Below are 23581 nucleotides of genomic sequence, written 5' to 3'. Positions count from 1 at the left end.
TCGGTTTGGCGATCTCATCTGTACTCTTTCTCTCAGATGTATTGGCACAACCTATACCCCTCTTACTCCGTACAGGCCTGAACTTGACTCCTGTGAAACAAACAAGTTGCCAGGAAGTTCAGACCAACACAACATATCAGGCATAAGTTGAACTATTATTGGCTGCCAACTTTATCTGAACTGAGAAGCATCCATGGCCCGGGTTTCTATCGACGGTATCTTAAGAAAGAATTGTTCGTTCAAGGGAAGGTCCACTAAAACTGCAGTCGTTAACTTGTAAGCCGTAGTCTCCGATTCTTGCCTTGACAGAGTAGATGACTTCCCTTGCTGAATAGAAGAGGAACCTTCTGCCCCTCTCCCTTCTTTCGAGTCGACACGTTTCTGCTTAGTTTTTTGTTTATATGCCTCCTTAAGCCAGAAGTCTTTCTTAAGTTTATGGAGTTCAGAAGCTTAGGAAGTAGAATACTTAGAGCGCCAATGCTTTCACAGACGGAGATGGATGAGAGAACTTTTGTCACCAAAGAAGAGACGAGCAGGAAAATCCTCACTTCTAATCGTACGACAGCAAGGCTGCTGCTTCAGAGCTTTCACTTTCATGTTGAAGTAGCCACGAATGGTCGTAGTCACTTCAAACACATAAACCCGCAACAATGTTGATCAAAATGACTAAGTTTCATGACTGGACCTGTCACTCATCCTCGTGTTCTAAGATCATCTCACCCTGTGGTCGACATTCCATTCCCCTTAGTCGTAGGTGCTCGTTCTATTTTGATATGAATGGGCCGAGTCTCCCATAAATTGACTGGAACTAGATCCTTTCTGATGCAGTTAAGGTCAGAACTAGAGTAGTGGGCTGTAGCACGGGGAAACTTTATACCACCCCCCTTCGCCGCTTCTGGCTAAGCATCTTTCAGCGGAGGAAAGGAGGCGACTAGTCGCTTTGGCGAACCAGCAAGTTCGTGAGCAAGTGACTGAATGAGCCAGCGAGCAGCGAGTGAAGTGACTGAACAAGCAATGTTCCTAAAAGAAGTGACCATATTTGTTTTCTTCCCTTCTACTGACACTGAGTGCGTATTCTTCTGCTGAGCGAAGCAGCGAGCCTGCCCTGGCAAAGTCAACGGTTTAACCCGGAAGACATTCCACACCTAGATGTACACTCTCAGGCCCATGCCCAAAATTCTTACAACATTCATCACAGTTCACCATTTCCTTACTTCATTCTTTCTAATTCATTCACTTCAAGGTTGGTTCTGAACGCCGCGTAATATCATCTTCAACCAACCAGAACCTACTTGACTAAAAGGAGAGGGATTTCTTTTCCGGATCCACCCTGAAGGTTTCATTCCCTCTCTCGCCCATCAGTACCCAGCCCTATCTTTTCATCTGTTTTTTCAAATGGGTACCTTTCGTCTTTGCGAGAGCCCTAGCAGATTTGGGGGGACACGGGATGGCCGAGGGAAGAGGAAGACTTGGATTGTTGGAGGAAGGTGCTGAAAAGTTGAGTTTTCACCATTCCAAATTTCTTAAAGCAATCAGGCTTTACATCTGTTTATCGAATTGATCCCACGAAACTAGAAGTAGAGGGAGCAGCTGATGCCCGACAGCACGTGAACTGATGAACCGTCTGTCTCTCTCACTTTTAGAGCGACAGAAGTTTTGGGAATCCAAGAAAAGGGGGCGAGTTGCTCAGCCTACGATTCGTTCTGTGCTGAGCCCTTGAAGCTGTGGTGTGATGCAGGGCATGCATGGCTTGCTGGTTCCGTTCCTAATGGGAGCTAATTAGCTGACGGAAACTCATATCTATCCCTCTCGCCCCTATCTCTAAAGGGTCCTGGCGCCTTGATTTCTGCATTCTCACCTATTCCTTCCTTTGTTGTTCCCATCAATGGGTCAATCCCATGCCCCTAGGAGTCCAATAATTTATTTCTCATCTTTCTCTGTATCAAGAAAATTTGGGAGGAAATCCAGACAGCTCTGGAAGGGTCTTCAAGGAGACTGCTCAACTGGGATATTCCCACCCATATTGCATTCCAGATTATCTAGATGCTTACGCTGGATGGAATGGTCTTAGCAGTTTTGGTTCTTATATATCCGTAGTCGGGGTTCAGAGATTGTTTTTGATTATCAGAATCTGTTTGAACCTCATTTTGTTTTCGATCTTTTGCTTTAGATAAACTCCTTGCTTGCCCAGCCCACTAGAGAAACCAGCTAATCGAGGCGTAAGAATAGTTTGGTGGATTTCAGGGTCAGGGGAGCCAGCGGTAGACCGATCCGTTACCAGCTCTTTAATACCATGGATAGGATGTAGGTACCTTTCTTCGAGTGGATTAGAAGCAGTATTCTCACGTTTTAACAAGCTTCTAGCAGCTCATTACTACACGATCTGAAAATATGTTTTTAAGTGTTCGGGCTACTAGCTAAGAAGTCAATCTTTCCACTCCGACTTTCCTTCCAAGCCTACTCACCGCCCTTTTTACCAGAACTGAACATGGTTTGGAACCCTATGCTCCCTCCTGGTAGTGTGCCTTCTGGTTTTGGTGAGGAGTGAGGCAGAAGGAACATATGATGTTGAAACAAGCAAAGTTCTTGTTCTCTGTGTCTGTGGCGCTCCCAAGTAGGCAGAGATGTATTATTTTGGAGACGCCAGAAGAAGCTTGTTTCAAGATCATCTGTTCCTTCTGCCTCACTTCTCAGTCCTCACCGAAACCAGAAGGCACACTTCCTCGCTTGGGTTGGTGTTTAAGTAAGAAGCCTTATTCTTTGGGTTATGGCCTGTCAGGCCTCGTTTTACCCTTTCTTGAATGCTTCTCGATTCCACCCCATCCACGAAACAACATATAAACAAACCAAGTATAGCTGGAATGGGGATGTTGAGAGGGATGAATGGTAAAACTAGAAAAGATTAAATAAGGAAAGTTGCAAGAGTAAATTTGGAGTTGCTTCGATACATGATAAATTGAGAGAAAGTCGTTTCAGGTGGTATGGACATGGGCAACAAAGGCCTTTGAGTGCTCTAGTTAAGAAATGATGGTGAGGAAACGTATGCATAGCTTATCAGAGCAACAAGTATGACTTTGAATAGAGTTGGTTATAGACAGAAGATCCATTTAGCCGACCCCATTTAGTTTGGATAAGGTTGGTCGACTCCATTTAGTTGGGATAAGGTTAACCTTCGCGCAACGGTTAAGTTGCATGATTACAACCATCAGGCTGCGGGTTCAGAACATGTATACAGCCTCTCCCCGAAGAGGGGTTAAGGCTGCGTACATTTGCCCCTCCCAAACCCTGCAGTAGTGGGAGCCTCGTGCGCCGGGACGCTCTAAGGTTAGTGGATTTTAGTTTTTTGTGTTTGAAGCTGATGTAGCATTGACAATGTAACTGATCTAAAGGCAATTGAGTTTTTCATTTTGTGTTGTCTCTTTCTTTACATGGTTCTTTAGAATTTGATCCTACTCCAATTATTCCAAGTGTTTTCTCTGTTTGTGTTGGGAGGGGGGGGGGGGCTTAGGATATGTGACTGGATTGTTGGTAATGTAGTTCTAAATAGGAGAAGGATTCTATTAGAGGCCAAGCAACAGGATCTCAATGGGGCTGCTGGTTCGAATGGGCAGAATAGGTAAACTATGGCAGAATTAGGGTTAGGATTATGGATTTGAGCTAGGGTTCTATTTAGTAATGGTGTGCAGGTCAAAAGGAGGCTAATGGGATAGGTTTTGAATAGATTCAAACAAAAACTAAAATTCTGAAATCTTAGGGTTAGGGTTTGGGTTTTAGGGAAACAATCAAGTAGTCAAAACTAGGGTTTATAATGGGAATCTGAATCAGGGGTTAGGGTCGAATGTTCAGGTGTGTAGGAGGGAGGTTCGACTGTAATATGGATAGATTCTGATGGGTGGTTAGCTCTAGACAGAAATTAGGCTATTTAGGGTTTTTTTGGGGTTTTAATGGAGAAGAGGGATTTAGGGTTTTGAGTGTTGATTATGGGCAGCAGCTAGATCGATTGTAGACAATGGTGTGGGACGGCTGTGGCCTAAGTTTGATTGATTTCTGATGGAGGAACAGATCTGGACAGGATTTAGCAGTCTAGGGTTGATGAAAGTAAAACAGAAAAATAAAGGGGGATCGAATGGGGAAGGAGAAGGAATGAAAAAAAAAAGAATTAAAACTCAAACTTACCACAGGAATCCACCGGCAGCAGCTTGATAATTGAAGGAACCTCCCGATCTTCTCGATGCAAGGAGTCGCAGGAATCCACCCACCCTATCCACCTTGAAATCCACAAGGATATACAGTCTCAAAGGAGTAGGAACAGCAGCAGCAACAGCCGACAGCAGCAAAACAGACTTTTTAATTCAAAATTCAGTGTGGGGGAGCCCTCCTCGATTTACTTATTTATAATATGGCTTTATGCCAAATCCTAATACAAATTAAAGTCTTCTACTTCACAAAATCGTGGAAGGGAGAGATTTAAATCTAACTTAACTAATTAAAACAGTAAATTGACTAAGATACCCCTATTAACTCAAATTAAAAGAATCTAACTTAAAACAACTAATTTAAAAAAAGATTCTGTACTAGCCAATAGGATTTAAGGACCTATTAACCAATAGGAACACTTCACTTAAATTAGACCAATTGAACCAATTGGGTGCAACCAATTCTAAACCGGTTCAATCTAAAAACAGGAAAATAAACTAAGTTCAGGGCTTCTTCTTCTTCTTCTTCTTCCTACTTGGAGCTGCATCAACTCTCTCCGTCTTGAAAGCATTCATCTCCGATGAATGGCTGGAGATCACAGAATGGTCTTCCAAATCAGGATCAAGTTTCTTGAGTTCATCTTCAGCGGATGGTTCAAGCTTGTATGCAGACAGCAGCTCTTTGACGGATGAAGAAGGTTGGAATTTTTGCTGGGCAGCCGCCTCTTGAAGGATCACATGAACACCTTTAGGATCATTACATTCGTCTTCAAGATAAGCAGCCACATCGTCATCATCATCAGGAGGAAGTGCATGGAAATGAATTTTGCCCTGGTCTTCACCTTCACCTTGAACTCCTTCCTTTTTAGCCACGTTGACAGACTTCTTCTTGTGGGGGCAGTCCCTAGCAATATGCCCCTTGTCTTGACAATAATAACAAGTGAAAGGGTCATTTTGGCCCATAGGAGCTTTGCCCTTGTCATCCACACGTGGGGGAACAGCAGGGCGAGAGGTGCTGCCTATAGAGGAACCTTGTTTTGAAGTGCTAGTGTTGATGTAGGCCGGCTTGGAAGTAGAACCCGGCTGTTTACTTGAAGCTAATAGCTCCTCTGCTTTCAAGGCCTTCTCAAAACAATGTCGAACGTCTGCAACGTCAACCACCCCAATTGCCCTGTTGATCTCACTTGACAGACCCAACTTGAACCGGGAAAGCATTTGGATGCCCTCCTCCCTAATGCCAGTGCGAGAAGAAAGAGCATCGAATTTCCTCATGTACTCAGTCACAGTCATGGTTCCTTGGCGGAGGGAGTTGAATTGATCCTGTAGCTGAGACCTGAAGTGCCTTGGCAAGTATTGCTTACTCAGGTCGTATTTCATGTCTTCCCAAGTGCAGGGTGCAGTACCATTAAAGTCCATCTCTCTTTCAGTAGTTCTCCACCACTCACGTGCTGGTCCGACAAGTTTAGCACGGACTAACTTCATTTTCCTCTCTTCAGACAGGTCATACCAGTCGAAATAATTTTCTATTGCAGCAAGCCAGTCATAAAATACCTGGGGGTCAGGGTGACCATCGAATTCTTTCGACTCAAGCTTCACCTTTTGGTTGTCTGTATAGCGCCGATTAGTACCCTGGTCTCCAGTGAAGTAGGACCTCATATACTCCTCAAAAGTAGGCTGGTGACCTTTGTCTCTGTCTCGGTCTTCTCTATCTCTGTCTCTGTAGCCTCGGTGGTGATCTCTATGTTCCCTAGAAGGCTACGGGCATCTCCAGGTCTGTCCTGACGATCTCTGTAATGATCTCTACCATCCCTGTCATCTCGGTTAGCTCTGAATCTGTCCCTGTGACCTATGTGTCCATCTCTATAACCCCTGTAGTCATCTCTGGGGCTCCCATCTCTGTCAGGCAGCCTCTGTACCACTGAATGGAGTTGGTACCTGTCTTCTTCTATAGGTACATTGTTGTCCCCATTAAGTGCAAGTTGTCTATGCTCAATTACTTGCAGCCTTTCAGCAATAGCTCTCTGTAGTCTGTTCAGCTCTAAAATCTTCAACCAAAGTCTTCTGGTCAGCAGTAAATTTCTGAAACATCTCTAACATTGCTGCCAAAGGATCGAGTGGGTGTGGCAGCACTAGATTGCCATGTTCAGCCATGGCTCTGATACCAAGTTCATGTAGCTCTAAATAGGAGAAGGATCCTATTAGAGGCCAAGCAACAGGATCTCAATGGGGTTGCTAGTTCAAATGGGCAGAATAGGTAAACTAGGGCAGAATTAGGGTTAGGATTATGGATTTGAGCTAGGGTTCTATTCAGTAATGGTGTGCAGGTCAAAAGGAAGCCAATGGGATAGGTTTTGAATAGATTCAAACAAAAAATAAAATTCTGAAATCTTAGGGTTAGGGTTTGGGTTTTAGGGAAACAACCAAGAAGTCAAAACTAGGGTTTATATTCGGGTTAAAAAAAAAAGGGTTTAAAATTTTAGTGAATTTGTTTGACTGTCATGTTACTATAACTAACTGTATAATTACTCTCAGTTGTATCACTTTCTTTTTGTGCAAGTATTGCATTCAATTCTTACAAATGACTTTATGTACTATAGGCCAAGGATATGCCTCTGTCATTCCTGATGCTCAAGATGCGGAATCAAATCCCTTGACCAAGAAATTATCAGAAAAAGTTGGTGATTTTGTTGATCAATACGTTGAAGCCATGGAGAAGGTGACCGGATGAATATACAACCTCTCTCTCTCTCTCTTATCTTTTTTTTTTCTGGTAATAACTCTCTCTTTTCCTAACATAGTTAGACAACAAATGACATTGTCATTTGCTTGTTTTCGTCATCTGATATAGGTTAAACTCAAGCAAGGATTGAAAACTGCAATGGCCATTTCTAGTGAGGGGAATGCATATTTGCAAGTAAGCTTGCATTGTTTTCTGTTATTTTCAATTTCGAAGGGTTTTTTATTTGCCTGTTGTGTTTTTCTATCTGTAAGGCTTGATTGTTTGCACTCCTAATGAATTTTCTAATGGTATGCAGGACAGTCAATTCTGGAAGCTCTTTAAAGAAGATCTATCTTCCTGCAACATCATTATGAGAACTTCAGCTGGACTTGTATATCTGCTTGCAGCTTTGTTAGAACCTTTCATGCCATCTTTTTCTGTTGAGGTATTAACATCTACCTTATGTGCATTATAAATTAGGAAAATATTTATTTTGTTATTTTATTGGGAAGACTCATATGCTTTTACAGTGTTGCATGGATTTATTAGATTTTGCTGTTCTGAGTCTTTTCTTTTGTGACATTAAGGTATTAAAGCAGTTAAATTTGCCTCGGCCGCATCTATCACTGTGTGATAAAAAAGGAGATATAGATAGGGCACGGAGACCTTGGGAGATTCTACCTACTGGTCATAAAATAGGCAAGCCTGAGCCTTTATTTAAAGAACTGGTGTGCATGCTTTCTGTTCAAATTTACTGTTGTATTTCTGTTTCTTTTTGCATAATGATGCTGTTTTCCCCTTTTGTAAATATATGGTGGTGGTTCGTTTATCCCTCCCTCCTGATAAGTATTGTTTGACGTTCATTGTGTTGTACAGAAAGATGAAGATGTAGAGTTCTTCAGGGAAAAATTTGCTGGAAGTCAAGCTGATAGGGAAGGGAAGGCGGATGCTGCAAAAAAGGTTGCTGAGCAGCTGAAGAAAACAAAGCTTTCTGGTAATGCTATTGTATGCTCAAAAAATGGTAATTTAGATGCCAACAGTCGAGTCGAGGAGTTCATCTGAAATACTAGATCTTGCATGGGTTTATTAATGCATAAATCTTCTATATGGATGGTTTTGGTGTGGGAAACTTTACTTTGTTTTTTTTTTTTAACATATTAACCTTTGGAAACTTTAATTGTTGTTCCAAAAATTTATTGTGTGGTATATTCTATTGCAGGAGGGCTAAGCTATTATGTAGGTTCTCCTCCTTCCATATTAAGGGGGAAATTAAAGGGAGGGAGTATGTGGGTATTCAAAGATAAATTTTGAGGCAACAAATTCCTTGATCAATCAGATTAAACTAATATAACATTTATATATCTGTAGCGGATAGATTTGGAGGCATCAAAGTTGGTATGTTGTTATGTTTAGGGGCGATGATCTCTGCATGGGAGCGCAAAGGGGCGCAAGCTGAACCCAGACACATGGGGCGGGACGCGGCGGTCATTTCGGCCATCCAGGGGGGTGGGGCGGTTATTTCGCCCAACCCCGATGTGTCTGGGCGCATCCTGCGCCCCCAGTGTAGAGAATATTTCCCCATTATGTGTATTAGGGATCACATTTTGGTGTTTTTAAGTATCATCTTTGTTCAATTGGGGGTTCTGAGGCTTTGACCTTATCTGCGAAAATTTAATTACAATGGATATTCATTTTGAATTTGGATTCCTCTAGTATTTTTTTTCTTTCTTTATTTTTTCGGGCGGAGGAAGTGAAGGAAATGTTATAGTTCAGGCCCAAAAGGGTGAGGCTGACTCTTATAGGACCTTGCCTTGTTGCAAGGATTTGCATTGAATTATTCTTCCCTTAATATGTTGGTGACTGAATTCAATTTCAAGCGGTGTTATTGGATGAGTCACCTTGGCATTGTCAGTCCTTTAGTGTATATATAATGCAGTAAGAACGGCTTATATGGTCGGCCCAAACTATCTGTGATGCAGAGTTAAGGATGTAGTCAAGAAGAAATAAAGGCCATTCCAAACAGGCCCATACATAGGCCCCTACAACTTATGTCATAACAAGCCTATGATAGGCCATGACTTAAGTCCAGTCAGGCCCATATCTGGCCCATGTGTGGTTACACTTGAGCCCATAAGAGAGCCTTTATATAGCCATCGGCCATATTGTTTGGAAGATCTTTTGGTGGATTTCATGGGCCCATATGGCTGCCACATGGGTGTTGCTACAATTTACTTTAGTTAGTTTCTATTATGTTTTAGTTTTCATCTATGTGTTGACTCTTAGTATAGTAACAGCAACTGAGTTTCCTTTTTATTTTAAGAAGTTTCTATTTTTTTGTCGTAGCATTGGATCTTCTTGAAGATCCTTAGGCTTTGTTTGTTTGACAGAGAAAAGTGGAAAAGGTAAAAAGGGGTGGGAAACTTGTACTTGTTTCCCACAAACTACCACAAATGTGACTATTTGGTTAGATGGGGTAGGAAACTTCTAGGCAAGTTCATTAAATGCATATATTCTTGTCTAGTGAGGTGGCACCCCTCTTTTTTCCCACCCCATTCACTTTCAAATTTGGTAGGACTTCGGCACTATTCATGGAAAAGTAACTTTTGAGTCTCTCTCTCTCCTCTTCCTATTTCCTTTCTGATGGAATATTTTTGGGGAATTGAACTTGTGTCAATGAGACACAGGTCCCCTCTATTTATAATAATCATAATGCAGTACAAGTTACAATAATACCCTTAGGGCAGCACAGACCAAACCCTACTGGACAATTATACCCTTGTACCCCATTTTACAACACTCCCCCTCAAGTTGGTGCATAAATATCAACCATGCCCAACTTGCTAACAACTGAAACAAAGTTTTTACTAGGTAAGCCCTTAGTAAATACATCAGCCAACTAGTCACCTGACGGGAAAAATGAAATACAAACAAGACCTTGGTCGAGTTTCTCCTTGATAAAGTTACGATCAATCTCCACATGTTTGGTTTGGTCATGCTAAACCGGATTATGGGCAATACTGATCGCAGATTTACTATTGGAGTAGAGACGCATGGGTAGCTCAGATGGAACACCAAGATCCTGAAGTAAAATCTATAATCAGAGCAACTCACAAATGCCATGGGCCATGGCTCGAAATTCTGCTTCTGCATTGGAGTGAGCTACACCAGATTGCTTCTTGCTCCTCCAGGTGACTAGGTTGCCACCAACATAGGTACAGTAGCCAGAAGTATACCTCCTATCATCAGGGCAGCCTGACTGATGCAGGTTCATCATAGAAATTGGCTTATTTCTTTAGAAATAGGCCTAGGGTTGGGTTATATACATGTTGGGCCTTTGTTCCCAAGGGTTTTCTATGTAATAGGCCACTTTAATGAGCCTAAACTAGGGGTATATAGGTTGCATACGGGATTAGCCCAATACTTAGTATATTTTTATGTTTTTTTAATTGAACCGGTTCAAATTGGTTGCATCCAATTGGTTTAATTTAAGTGATCATGTGACTTGGTTAAGTGGTCATGTGATGTAAGTTGGGCTGGATTAGGACTCTATAAGTCCAGCCATGTTTTGAGTCTATTTCCTTTAGTATTCTAGTTTCCTAGTCAGTTTAAGTTACCTAATAGGTTAAGGATTGGGTTAGGCCTTTCCTTTTTAGTGTAGGAGTCTAATTTTGAGTCTTTTATATAAGGTTGTAAGGGGGACAAGTATTGAACACGAATTTGATTAATAAAAATTAGCTTTATGCTTGCTGCCATTGCTGCTGCTCTTTGTGGGTGTATATCCTTGTGGATCTCAAGGTGGATAGGGTGGGTGGACTCCTGCAACTCCTTGCGTCTGTCTAGTACCGGGAGGTTCTTCTTTTTCTTCAATCGAGCTTCTTCAAGTTGCTGCTGCTGCCTTTGAAGGAGATCAAACCAGTAAGTAATTTTAGTTTCCTGCATATATCCTTCCCCTCCATCCATCAACCCTAACCTCCATTAAACCTGCAACTCCTACTTTAACTAGGACTCCCTCATAACTTCAGATCTGTCCATCAGTTTTAAACCAAACTTCCAGCATACAACCCCCATACTTCTCCCTGCACTCGATCCTAAACCCAGCTCATAACTCCCACTCTATCCCCTCCATTCCTCCATTCCATTAAAACCCAAAACCTGCAACTCAATTCTGTCCAGAATTGCAGAATTTTAAAACCTTCCCAAATCCTATTATTTATATGCCATAAAAGCACCCTAGACCTGCATATTAAAGCCATCTAAGACCCATTCCCAAATTCCCATCCTAATCCTAGAATTAACCTAAATCCTATTGCTGTCCATTAGAACCAGCAACCCCTTTTGCTATTGATCCTGTTGTCTGGCTCCTAGTAGGTCCCCTACCTATCTAGGACTACATTACTGACCAATTAGCATCTGTGTATGACTCAATGCGAAGATGATTATGGGACGAGATGAGAACACATTTTCCAGGAGTAGCCTTTAAGTAACTCAAGATCCGGTACAACATCCAAATGGGATGAATAAGGATCATGCATATACTGACTCACCATGCTCACAACAAATGCAATATCTGGATGAGTGTGAGATAAATAAATGAGTCTCCCAACTAGCCGCTGATGACTATTCTTGTCAACAGGTTCTCCTTCCTTACTTCAAAGATGAGAATTAGGTTCTACAGGGGTGTCAGCAGCCTTGCAAACCAACATTCCTGTATTTGTTAATAAATCAATGGTGTATTTCCTTTGAGAGAGCGAAATACCCTTAGCCGAATATGCCACTTCAATACCCAGGAAATATCTCAATTTCCCTAGGTCTTTGATTTCAAACTCCTGTCCCAAGAATTTCTTTAGTGAGGAGATCTCTTCTACAGTACTTCTAGTGATAACAATATCATCTACATAAACTATCAAAATAGTGATATGTGCGGGACTTCTCTTAATGGAGAGAGTGTGATCCATATTGCTTTGCTTAAAACCTATAGACACTATTGCCTTATGGAATCTCCCAAACCAGGCCCTAAGAGATTGCTTTAAACCATACAGAGCACGATTGAGTTTACACACCTTCCTCTGAGTCTTCTGAGAAGCAAATCCTGGAGGAATGTTAATGTATACCTCTTCTTCAAGTTCACCATGTAGGATTGCATTTTTTACATCTAGTTGTCGAAGATCCCATCCTTGATTCACAACATATGATACAATCACTCTTACAGTGTTCATCTTGGCTACCGGTGCAAAAGTCTCCTGGTAGTCAATCCCATAAGTCTGGGTAAATCCTCTAGCAACCAGCTGGGCTTTGTGCTTTACAACAAGCACCCATTTGCATCCTGCAACTCTCTTCTCTGGAGGAAGAGGTACTAATGTCCATGTGTTATTTTTTCCAAGAGCTTGCATTTCTTCATTCATAGCCTCTTTCCATTTAGCATGGGCCTCTGCTTCCTGCCAAGTGTTAGGAATAGAAATAGATGACAGAGAAGAGACAAAGGCATGAAAGGAAGGAGAAAGGAGTCATATGACACAACATTAGAGAGAGGATGTTGAGTACATAACCTTTTTGGTTTTTTAACAACAATGGGTAAGTCAAGAGATGAATCACTAGAAGAGATAGACTCACCAGACACATTTGGAGCAAATGGTGGACCTGAGTCTGGGAAGTCCAATCGGCGAGGAGAGATGGTGGTGGTCTTAGTAGTCTGCGCTTTATTTTTCTTCGTTCGAGAATGAACAAACACCTTCAAAGGAGAAAGAAGGGTGGGCTGAGGAGGCTCCCCCTGAACCGTGCTGTGGTTCCCCCGGAACCGTGGGCTGGAGGGGAGCTGATTCTGCTTCTACCCTTGGCTGCTGCTCTTGACTAGTAACACCATCACACATTTCAATATTATCTTCCATCATGTGAAGCTCCATACGGGCAATCACAAACGACACCTCTTCACCTGAAGTCCCAAACGCCCCCTAAAGAGGTGCAGGGTAATAAGAAACTGTTTCTTGAAAAATCACATCCATGGTAACAAACAACCGGCGTGATGGAGGGTGATAGCACTTGTAACCCTTCTGTGTAGCAAAATATCCCAAGAATACGCATTTAATTTCCCTAGGATCAAGCTTGCCATGTATGTGGTGATTGCGAGCAAAAGCAACACACCCAAACATCTTTGGAGGAACAACAAATGATGAAGAAACCATAAGGAGATTAAGAGGGCAGTGATCAGCCAACATACAAGAAGGCAACCGGTTCATCAAATAAGCAGCCATCAAAACAGCATCATCCCAAAATCGTGGAGGAACATGCATAGCAAACATCAAAGAAAAGGCAATTTGCAATAGATGACAATTTTTTCATTCTGCAAGGCCATTCTGGGCTGGTGTATCGACCCAATTGGTCTGGTGTATAATCCCTTGATCAGAGAGATAGGATTGAAGATCACCAACCATGTATTCCCGCCCATTATCAGTCCTAAGGATTTTAACCTTGACATCAAACTGGGTTTTCACGATCTTATAGAATATCTTGAAACAATGAGAAACATCACTCTTTTGATGAAGCACATAAACCCAAGTAGTGCGACTAAAGCAATCAATAAAGGTCACAAACCATCGAAGTCTTGAGATAGAGACACAACGGGCTGGGCCCCACATATCAGAATGAATAACACCAAAAGGGATTAAACTTCTATTATCAGAAATAGGAAATGTATGTTTAGTTTGCTTCGCCAAAGTGCAAGCATCACAAATAAAGCTATTTGGATTACACTGTTTCAATAAAATGGGAAAAAACTTAGATAAAACTCCGAAGGGTGGATGACCCAAATGGCGATGCCACATGTGAAGCTCAGACAACGCATAGGAAGATGCCCCAAGGAGAGAAGTCACAGTAGATAATGCTGAAGGACCTTCAAGCAAATAAAGACCACCAGCCATCCTACCATTGCCAATCGTACTACCTGTTTTCAAGTCCTAAAAAGCACAGTGAGAAGGATAGAAAGTCACCTTATAGTTTAAATCCCTAGTGAGGTTACTAATAGACAAGAGATTAGTAGAAAATTTAAGGACATGGAGGACAGAAGAAAGAGAAATACTAGGAGAGCATTTAATGGTCCCCTTTCCGGAAACAGAGGATAGGGACCCATCAGCTACACGAACCCGATTAGTACCGGACAATGGAGAATATTGGAAAAAATGGGAGGGTGATCCGGTCATATGATCAGTGGCCCCGGAGTTGGTTATCCAACATGTAGGAAAACCAACCGAGGAACACTGGCAACCTTAATAAATACCCCAGGATGCATGTGAGGAGTCATGGGACTGTGGCAGAACAATAGCAGAGGTTGGCATTGGGAGAACCTCCAAAAGTAGTCGTCTCCAACCTGGTCATCAAGCGACGGAGGTGAAGAAGCTCATCAGAAGAAAGAGGGGCATCACTGGATGTCTCATTAGTAGCTGTATGATGGGCAGCAACTGAATTTTGACCATGATCGCGACCACGAGTGGGAGGAGGTTTACCATGTAGCTTCCAGCAATGATCTCTAGTGTGCGCTCCTTCCCACAGTAGTCACACTTCAAGGGCCTTCTTAGAAGATGACCCATCAGTCCCACGAGCAGGAGGTCCCTGGGTAGAATTCCCACAGGAAGGAGTACCTGATGTGTAAAGAGCAGATTTCTCCATGGGAATGGTGTGGACCATAGCATTACGGCAGCTATCTTCAAAAGCAACTATAGCATATGCCTGCTCAAGAGAAGGGAAGGGGTCACGGTTGAGAACGTGTGCCTGATTCTGGTCAAACTCCATATTCAGCCCAGCCAAAAAATCATAGACCTGCAGCTTATCTTCCCATTGACGAAAGGCAATAGTGTCAGTCTCACATGTTGCAGTAAATCGCCCATAAAAATCCAAGGTTTGCCAATATCCACACATGATGTTGTAATACTTGGAGAGAGAGAGAGATCCATCTGTTGCAGGTTATGGATTTTTCGCCTCATTTCATTACACTGGGAATCATTGCCAACCTGAGAATAGGTAGCCTTGGCAACTTTCCATATAGCAGCAACAGAATCAAGAAGAAGATAAGCCTGGGCAATATTGGGATCAATAGACTGAAGAAGGTAAGACATTACCAAGCATTTATCGGTTTCCTATTTAGTGAGAGTAGGACCATCAGCAGTGGGCTTTACAGTGGTTCCAGTAAGATGACCCTTAAGACTACGAGAACCTACAACCAAAGAGCAGGACCTTGACCACACAAAATAATTACTGCCATCAAGTTTGACAGAATTGGAATGGAACGAAGGATAGTCGTGTTCACACTGCTGGACTTCTCCTCCCTGTCCAGTAGATGAGGTAGACTCTTCCGACATAATTGCTGTTTGCTCAAGAAAAATAGGGAAAGGAAAAATCACCGCATAAAGTCTTCAAAAAGAGAAGAAGATCTAGGTCGTAGGTGTAGACAAAAAAAAACAACTCTTGGTTGGAAAAACACTTCACCAAGGGAGAAGAAGAGGAGGGACCATGGTGATGGTAAAGGAAATAGAGAAGAGGAGGCGGAAGTGAGGTGGCGGTGGTGTATGGTACCGCGAGAGAGAGAGGGCGGAAGAGTGGTGGCGGTGGTGGCGCTAGGAGAGAAAAAAAGAGAGAGAGAAAGAGAGTGCTGGCAGTGGCGGTATATTTAGGGTTTCATGGGAGAGACACAATTCCCAAGGACGATTCTTCTCCTAGCTTTGATACCATGATGGAATATTTTTGGGGAATTGAACGTGTGTCAATGAGACACAGGTCCTCTCTATTTATATAATCATAATGAAGTACAAGTTACAATAATACCCTTAGGGCAACACAGACTAAACCCTACTGGACAATTATGTCCTTGTACCCCATATTACAACACTTTCTTTCCCATGGAATCCCATCCCATGTCCATTTCCTCTCTCTCCCACTAAATCCCACCCCACTACAAAATGCATATTCCATTATTTCCTTTCCTTTCCTTTCCTTGTCAACCCAACCCACAACATGTGGGATCCATCCTCACAAGTTTCCCACCTCTTTTTATCCGTCAAACAAACGGGGCCTTAGTGGCTTAGCAACAATGTAACCCCACGCATGGTTGGGTTACTATTCCCTGTATTTGGAGATTGGGCTTAAAAATAAAAGGAGAAGGGCAAGCTACCCATGATTTTGGTTGTTCAACAATTGCTCTGTGAGTTATGGCTGCTTTGGTGAATCAGTTGCAAGCTTCTAGTTGGTGAATCCTAGGCTGGTTGTAGTGAAACAACCAAGTCATATCCCTCACTACCTTCTCCCATCTTCTCTCTTTTTCTTTCTTCTACTTACTGTTCTGTCAAATTCCATCAACCATATTCTCTTCTATCATGGCCATCATTAGGTAATACCTATTCCTTTTTATATCCTCTTATTGTATCCCTAATTTTTTATTTGTTAGTCATTGTTTTCTGCAGATTCTACTCTGTTTTCCCCTTCTAGGGTTTCTGGTTTTCATCCTACTATAACTATTGCTTGTCTTGGTGTTTCTCTCAATCCAGCCGTCGGATATGGCCCAAACTTTGACTTATTCTCCTCTATAGGCTCTACCTTCGACCAGAACTGGATGTTCATCTGACCGCTGGTTTGTAAGGTATTTCTGTTTACAGTTTCTAATTTCTGTCTTCTTATAGTTTCTATTTCTGTTACCTACATTTCCAGCGGATCTGACCAGTGGATCAGCTTGATAGTTGGAGGATTTAAATAACTTATTTGGAGGTCTACTTGATTCTAGTTTCAGCCCCGTCCGACCTTTAGATTCTGAGTTATCTGCAATCTTTATATTCTGTCGCACTGTGATTCTGTCCTGTGTAGCTGTTGTCCAATAATCTGTCCTACAGGTTATTGTTCCTCATCAATCTGCCATGTCAGAATGGGCTTAAGGAATTCGCCAAGCGGCTAAACAAAGTTTTGAAAATTTAGGACTACCAAGAGCATGCCAATACCTGGTGGTGGCAGGGTGTATATGATTGAATTTATTCCTGAAATTTGACATGTGACCAATCCAGACCTTGCCTATCTATCCACCGGTCAGAATTATCACATCATCCTGCCTTGTGGTAAAACTAGGTGGTCACCAAGAGAATGTTCTCTAGTTGAAGCCATCAAGGCAACATTTTTTAGTAAAATTTCTTGCAATAGAGTGGAATTGTGGAACAGGACTTTTCTAGATGGCCGCAAGTAGGATAGAGATGGCCTCCCGGGGGTGGGGATGCTAGATTTTTTCTTTCTTTTAATGAAAAGGCCTAGTTGAGGGTTTTATTTTTTAAGAATATTTTGGTTATGGTAAACACGGTCTAGGCCTAGTTGAGTTAAGTTTTCTGGAGGAAGAGCTAAAAAGGGTTTACCTGAAAATCAAAGCATACTTGGCTACTTTTTTTGTGTTACAGGCCAGAAAGATTTGCAGGAACCAACCTCTCCCCATAGGAGCTAGTTTTGCTCGGGTGGTGGCTTTAGGTAAAGCACTTACACTGGATAACTTACAGTCAAGGGGCTGCCACTTGGCTAATTGATGCCCGTTTATGTGGTGCTGAGGAAACAGCAGGTCACATTTTCTTGAACTGTATTGTTGCTGCAAGGGTGTAGGGTATTATTTGGATGTTTTTGGGGTTTGTTGATCACGGCCAAAGAATGTTAAGCATATGTTTAGGCAGTGAAGTGTGGTTGGTGAGAAAGGTTGAGTATTGTGGACTTTGTGCCCTCATGCAATTTTGCGGGGCCTATGGAACGAGAAAGTAGATTTTTTTTTTGAAGGCTACTCAAGATCATTCTTCACAATTTTGTACTGCTATTGGCTCTTACCCATATGATTGGGCCTAAGCAACCATGGAGTGTATTGGTGTGCTATGGAGTCTTTAGAGACTAGGAGAATTGAGTAGATCTAAGCTTAATTCAAAAACTTTGAACCCTTGCAATTGGATGTTTGGGGATTCTGTTCTTTGACCTTCATTCCAGATATCACCAACCAACAATAGTTATCAAGGCGACGCCATGGTGTCCAGGCTCCTTGGTCGCCATGGACGCCTTGGGTGCCATGGCGGGCACCTTGCCGCCATGGCGGTGTTGCCTTGAACTTTGACCCTCTAAAACGCCATGGTGGCCTTCCCGCCTTGATAACTATGATCACCATGTACAGGTATTGCTATTGTCAGCAGCAAAATTTGCCCTCTCATGGAACAGACCAGACATTCTTGCATGGACGAACTCCCAAAATAACCTAAACACTGCCCAAATATTCGTGATCTTCTTTCTGAAATATTGAAATCATCTATGCCATTGCAATCCTATTGAAATTATCTTAAGCCTTCCATTCTATTTCTGGGTTTGGCCAAAGAAAGAAAATCGGTATCCGTTTTCTGCCAAGATTATACTAGTTGGTGGGCGCTTGTAAACATTCCAAGTCCCTCTTATACCTTGCAAACTGCTTGCCTCATTGATTTTAATAACCTGACTGAAAGTGAGAATTTTATCCCAGAGATCGCTTTGAGATCATCATAAAAATTGAAATGCATCGCAAATACTTGCATGTTAGATTAAAAGGACAGTAACAGTATACCCATCAATCCAGCTAAGCCATGTCTGTTTAATAGTTTGACTGAAGGTCTTGTGCTTCTTTTAACTGATGCTGATTAGGTCTCCATTTTATCTAGTGGTGGATAGGATTAGACTTAGGGGGCTATGTACTTGGTTACTCTTATATGTATAGACGAAACTGAATCCAAGACACGGGTGAAATAGTCAGTTCAATTCTATGAGTTTATCAATAGACATGAATTCTACTCTCTGTATTTGAATGGATAGATGTTGAAGCTCTCTCTCTCTCTCTCACCCAGAAATCCACACACACACACATATTCTGAGATGCTTGATTTTAAGCAGCCTCAGCTGGATTCTTCTGAGACACTTGATTCTAAGCAGATGTAAATGGAAAAAACCAAAAGCCAAGTAAAACTGGAGCTGATGGAAAATCAAAGATAGCTGTTGAAGCAGAAGTTTCAATTTCCAGACTCGATATACGTGTTGGCCTTATTACAAAAGTTCAGAAGCATCCAGATGCTGATTCCCTGTATGTTGAAGAGATAGATGTAGGTGAAGGAACGCCTAGGACGGTGGTTAGTGGCCTTGTCAAGTATATCCCTCTTGAAGAAATGCAGGTTAGAAATTTCATTGTGCCTTTTTTGTTTTTTGGTTTGGTATGTTTTTGTTTTTAATCAATGTCATTAATCTACACTGTTGATTGTTGGGCAGAGCCGGAAAGTTTGTGTTCTCTGCAATCTGAAACCAGCAACCATGCGAGGTGTTAAATCACAAGCCATGGTTCTTGCTGCTTCCAATGGAGACCATACAAAAGTAAGTAATGAAAACCTTTCTTTTAATTTATGGGCTTTCATGTATTTGTAAATTTAATAAAGATATTTGTGAGTACCTAATTTCCTTCCTATCCTTCTGAAGAGTAGTATGTGTGTCTCTGTTTTTTTTTTTTTTGTTGGTGAAAAGTATGTGTGTCTCTGTGATGTTAGCCTGGGTAGATATTGAAGATTTTAGTCTGTACCACAAAGAAGCGATGGGTTGGGGGTGGGGGGTGGGCAAGGGTTAAGGGTTTTATTTTGGATGTTAAATGCTTATAATTGTTGGTTCTGGAGAATAGGTTTTGGAAATAGAAACAAGAGAGATAATTTATGGTGGCAAAAGGAGAAAAAGAGACTTGCAATAAAAAGGTGAATATAGTAAAATTTGGAAATAATTAGAGGTTAAGAATAGGGTCACAGTAGAACAAGAAGAATAGTAACGATTAAGATGAGGGATGTAGGGATGGTGGTTCTCAGCTTGGCTTGGCCAGTCCACTTCAGCCTGCTAAATCTATAAACAGGCTATTATCATGTTGGCCCATTATAGGCTCCAGCAGGTACCCTACCAAACAACCTGATCGGCTGTTCAGACTTGCCCAAACCTAGCAAATCCATCCAGTGTCCATTGAGACATTTTAAAATAATTTATTATCTAGAAATTTAGATTATTATTTATTTATAAATGAATAGTAAGCATATTTTTTGGGTCCTTCTATTCGTCACTATGAAGAGTGAAGTGGATTGCTTCACTGTTAAAGCTACTAGAAGCTATGTAATAAGGGTAGTTTGGGAACTAGCCTAATGCCTAGTTTCCTTATTATGTATTTTCTGTTTTTTCCCTTTTTTACCTTTTACCTCCCTAGGGAGTTAAATGTAATTTCCTCAGTAATGGAGTAATATAGGTGTGTTGAGATGTCTCTCAACACACAGGAAATTCCACCAAAATATTCTACTCTGTTCTCTCTTTTCTCCTTTTTTCTCCTTTCTCTTCTTCTTCCTCCAACTTCTTCACTCTCTCTTACTTGCTTTCTTAACCTAAAATCCAACTTGGTATGAGAGCTTTAGGTTTGAGAGTCGCATTCAGCTTCTTATCCCTATGTTTTGCTTCTCTTTGAAATCCTAGGGCACAAAGGATTTCAAGGAGAAGCTCCCTATGTAAAAAATTTGTTGAAAGGAGCATGAAATAGGTTCGATATAACCTATTCTTGTGTTTGCAACTGCTGTTTGAGCTTTGATGAAGCTCTCTTGATGATTTGAAGTCCTTCTAGCCACTGCTAGAGTTACCGCCACCTCCAAATTGCAGTCCCTGTATCTCCCTCTCTCGGCAGGGGTTTGAGGTTTGGAATGGCTCACTAGAATCGCACAAGGGTGTTGGTTAAGGCCCATGTGCTTCTTCTTGCTGAAGGCTCTATATGAGCACAACTCTTTTTCGTGGAATCCTATTTTCTGCCCTGGTAAAGCTGAGAATGCTTGATTTCTGTTTTTCTTGCATTTGGACTGCAATATGCTGCCTCCTTTGTTGAGTTATGCTTATGCACAGCTTTTGTGAAGCCTTTGAACTTGTTTAAAGTTGATGTTACTCTTTGGAGAGTATTAGAGTGAAGTGTTATCAAGGTTGTTCCTGTTTTTTCTTGTGTTGGGTTCTTTTTTGGGTTGAGTGTGTACTCCCCACTTGGATTGGTATCCTAATTTATGGTCAAGTGCCTTTTTCCCTACAAGATGGTTGATTCAGAGGCTTCTGGGCTTGGTTGGGCTGATTCACAGCCCAGTCCAACAGCCCCTCAATTTGTTTATGAGAACCCACATCCACAGATCTCCATTGTGAAGCTTGATAACACCAATTATTTGGACTGGTCACATTCTGTGAAGCTTTCCCTTAGGAGTAAAGGGAAACTTGGATATATTACTGGTGCTATTAAAGCCCCAGAGCCTAGTTCTCATGCCTATGAGAAATGGGAGACAGAAAATTCCATAGTCATGACATGGCTAATCTTCTCCATCAAGCCCGAGATTGGGAGAAGGTTTATGAGAAAAGAAATTGCCAAGGCAATTTGGGACAGTGTCTTCCAAACATTTGACAAGGTAGGTAACTCCGCCAAGGTCTATCAGCTCCACCAATAAATTAATTCAATGAGGCAGGGTGACAAGAGCATTTCTGAGTACTACAATGCTTATATTAGTCTCTTGGAGGAGTATTACCGCTACTGAGACCTTCAATTGAGCAATCCAGAGGATGAAGCAAAGGTGTATCGTACTCTTGAAAAGGAGCGTGTTTTCACTTTACTTGGTGGCCTGAACCCTGATTATGAACCAATCAGGTTCCAGATTTTAGGTCGGTCCCCTCTTCCATCCCTTGATGAGGTTTATACCTACTTACAAAGTGAGGAGACTCGGCGTGTTGCTATGGAATCAGCTCCAACATCATCTCTTGAGAAGTCAGCTCTCAATTCTAGTTCTTTTCGGAACACCCCTGGAGGTGGTAGAGGCCAGGGGTCTAACCATGCGGAAGACAGAGCAGTTGAGATAAGCGGTACTAGTGGAGGTGGCAGAGACAAGTTTAAATGTGATAATTGTGGGAGATCTGAACATACCAAGGATAGGTGTTAGACTCTTCATGGCCGTCCTCCTGGTACACGGGGTGGTGCTCGTGGTGGCCGTAGAGGGAGAGCTCGAGGAGCACATTCTGTTATGATTGAGGCAGATGCCACTCTGTTATGACTGAGGCAGATGCTACGCAGGATGACTCCACTCTGGCAGATGCAATCTTTCGTAGGGTCATGTCATAGCTGATCACATCTCCTACACCCACACTGGCTAGCTCCTCTTCATCCTCAGCTTTGTAGGTCTCCACCTCAGCTTCTACTGCAGCCCAGTCTTGGGTCATTGACTCTGGTACGACTGACCACATAACTGGTACGCCCCTTTATTATGCTTCTTATACCATTTGTTCTGGTAAGGATAAGGTTCGGGTGGCTGATGGCTCCCTTTCCTCTTTCTCTGGTAAGGATAGTATCCCTGTTACATCATCCATCTCTCTTACTTCTGTTCTTCATGTCCCTAACCTTACCCTTAATCTTCTATCTGTGAGTCATTTGACTAAATCTCTGAACTGTTGTGACACTTTTTTTTCTTCTCATTGTCTGTTTCAGGATTTGGTGACGAAGAGGATTATTGGTAGTGGTTATGAGGAGCAAGGCCTTTATCTTTTTGAACTTTTTTTGCCCACAACTTAGTCCTATGTGTGTGGACGTAATGATAGTAGTTCTGTGGATTCTGTTATGTTATGCCATCATTGTCTTGGCCGTCCATCTTTTGTTGTAATGAGTAAACAAGTACCTCTTCTCATGTTTTTCAATGTGAACCATGTATGTTTGCCAAACACTGTCGTTTACCTTATCCATATTATGGTAATAGATCCGCTTCTCCTTTACATTTTATGCATACAGATGTTTGGGGACTTTCCCCTACTACCTCTTCATTTGGCTATTGTTTCTTTGTTTCATTTGTTGATGAATTTTCTTGTGTTACTTGGACTGTTCTTATGAAGCATAAAACTGATATCTGTGATGCATTTAAAAATTTTTATCAGATGATTCTTACTCAGTTTGATACTCGAATCAAAATTGTTCGGTCTGATAAAGGGGGGTAATAAATGTTTGGTGGCCTCCAAACGTTCTTTGCTAATAATGGTATTATCCATCAGCTAGCGTGTGTTGACGCAACCCAACAAAATGGGGTTGCTGAGAGAAAAAATCGCCCCATTTATTGGAGGTCAACCCGCAGTCTCTTATTTGACATGCATGGTCCTAAGACCTTCTGGTCTAAAGCTCTTCTCACTGCTTCCTTTCTCATAAATCGAATGCCTACCACACTTCTTGGTTTCAAATCTCCCTTAGAAACCGTATCTCCACAGGTTTCTGCTTTCTCTCTTCCTCCCAAAATCTTTGGATGTGTTTGTTATGTGCATGTTAACAAACCCAATCACACTAAAGTTGATCCCAAAGCTCTCAAGTGTGTCTTTCTTGGGTATTCTTCTACTTCCAAAGGCTGCAAGTGCTATCACCCTTCTTCTCATCGGTGTCTTCTCTCAAAAAATGTCACCTTCCTTGAATTTGTTCCATTCTTTGCCCCTTCTCGGCATCCTCTCCAAGGGGAGAATTGTGGAAGTGAACAGGTTGCTGAAATTCCATTCCATTCTTCTTCACCTATCTCTCCTTTTATGCTTGACATTGGAAAACACAGAACTGTGGATATGGTTGATATTGATGATCAATCAGGTGTGGATGATA

At 41.9% G+C, this 23581-nt stretch overlaps 1 protein-coding gene across 3 annotated transcripts in view; it reads left to right on the top strand.

The window, feature by feature from the left end:
• Positions 1 to 23581, top strand: part of LOC122655557 (probable methionine--tRNA ligase) — a 44564-nt gene that overhangs the window by 16446 nt on the left and 4537 nt on the right. Inside the window, exons 10-17 of one of the 3 annotated variants that reach the window (XM_043849761.1) lie at positions 6794 to 6912; positions 7045 to 7110; positions 7232 to 7360; positions 7503 to 7643; positions 7792 to 7909; positions 8308 to 8310; positions 18859 to 19097; positions 19192 to 19293. In XM_043849761.1, the coding sequence (XP_043705696.1) occupies positions 6794 to 6912; positions 7045 to 7110; positions 7232 to 7360; positions 7503 to 7643; positions 7792 to 7909; positions 8308 to 8310; positions 18859 to 19097; positions 19192 to 19293 (917 nt within the window). The remainder of the gene's footprint in view (positions 1 to 6793; positions 6913 to 7044; positions 7111 to 7231; positions 7361 to 7502; positions 7644 to 7791; positions 7910 to 8307; positions 8311 to 18858; positions 19098 to 19191; positions 19294 to 23581) is intronic. The other 2 variants (XM_043849763.1, XM_043849762.1) reach the window with 2 other exon arrangements.

The sequence above is a fragment of the Telopea speciosissima genome, chromosome 3 (genome assembly GCF_018873765.1).
Source record: "Telopea speciosissima isolate NSW1024214 ecotype Mountain lineage chromosome 3, Tspe_v1, whole genome shotgun sequence".
NCBI lineage: Eukaryota > Viridiplantae > Streptophyta > Magnoliopsida > Proteales > Proteaceae > Telopea > Telopea speciosissima.
Note: the sequence above shows the minus strand (reverse complement) of the source record. Positions and strands in the feature narration are given on the sequence as shown.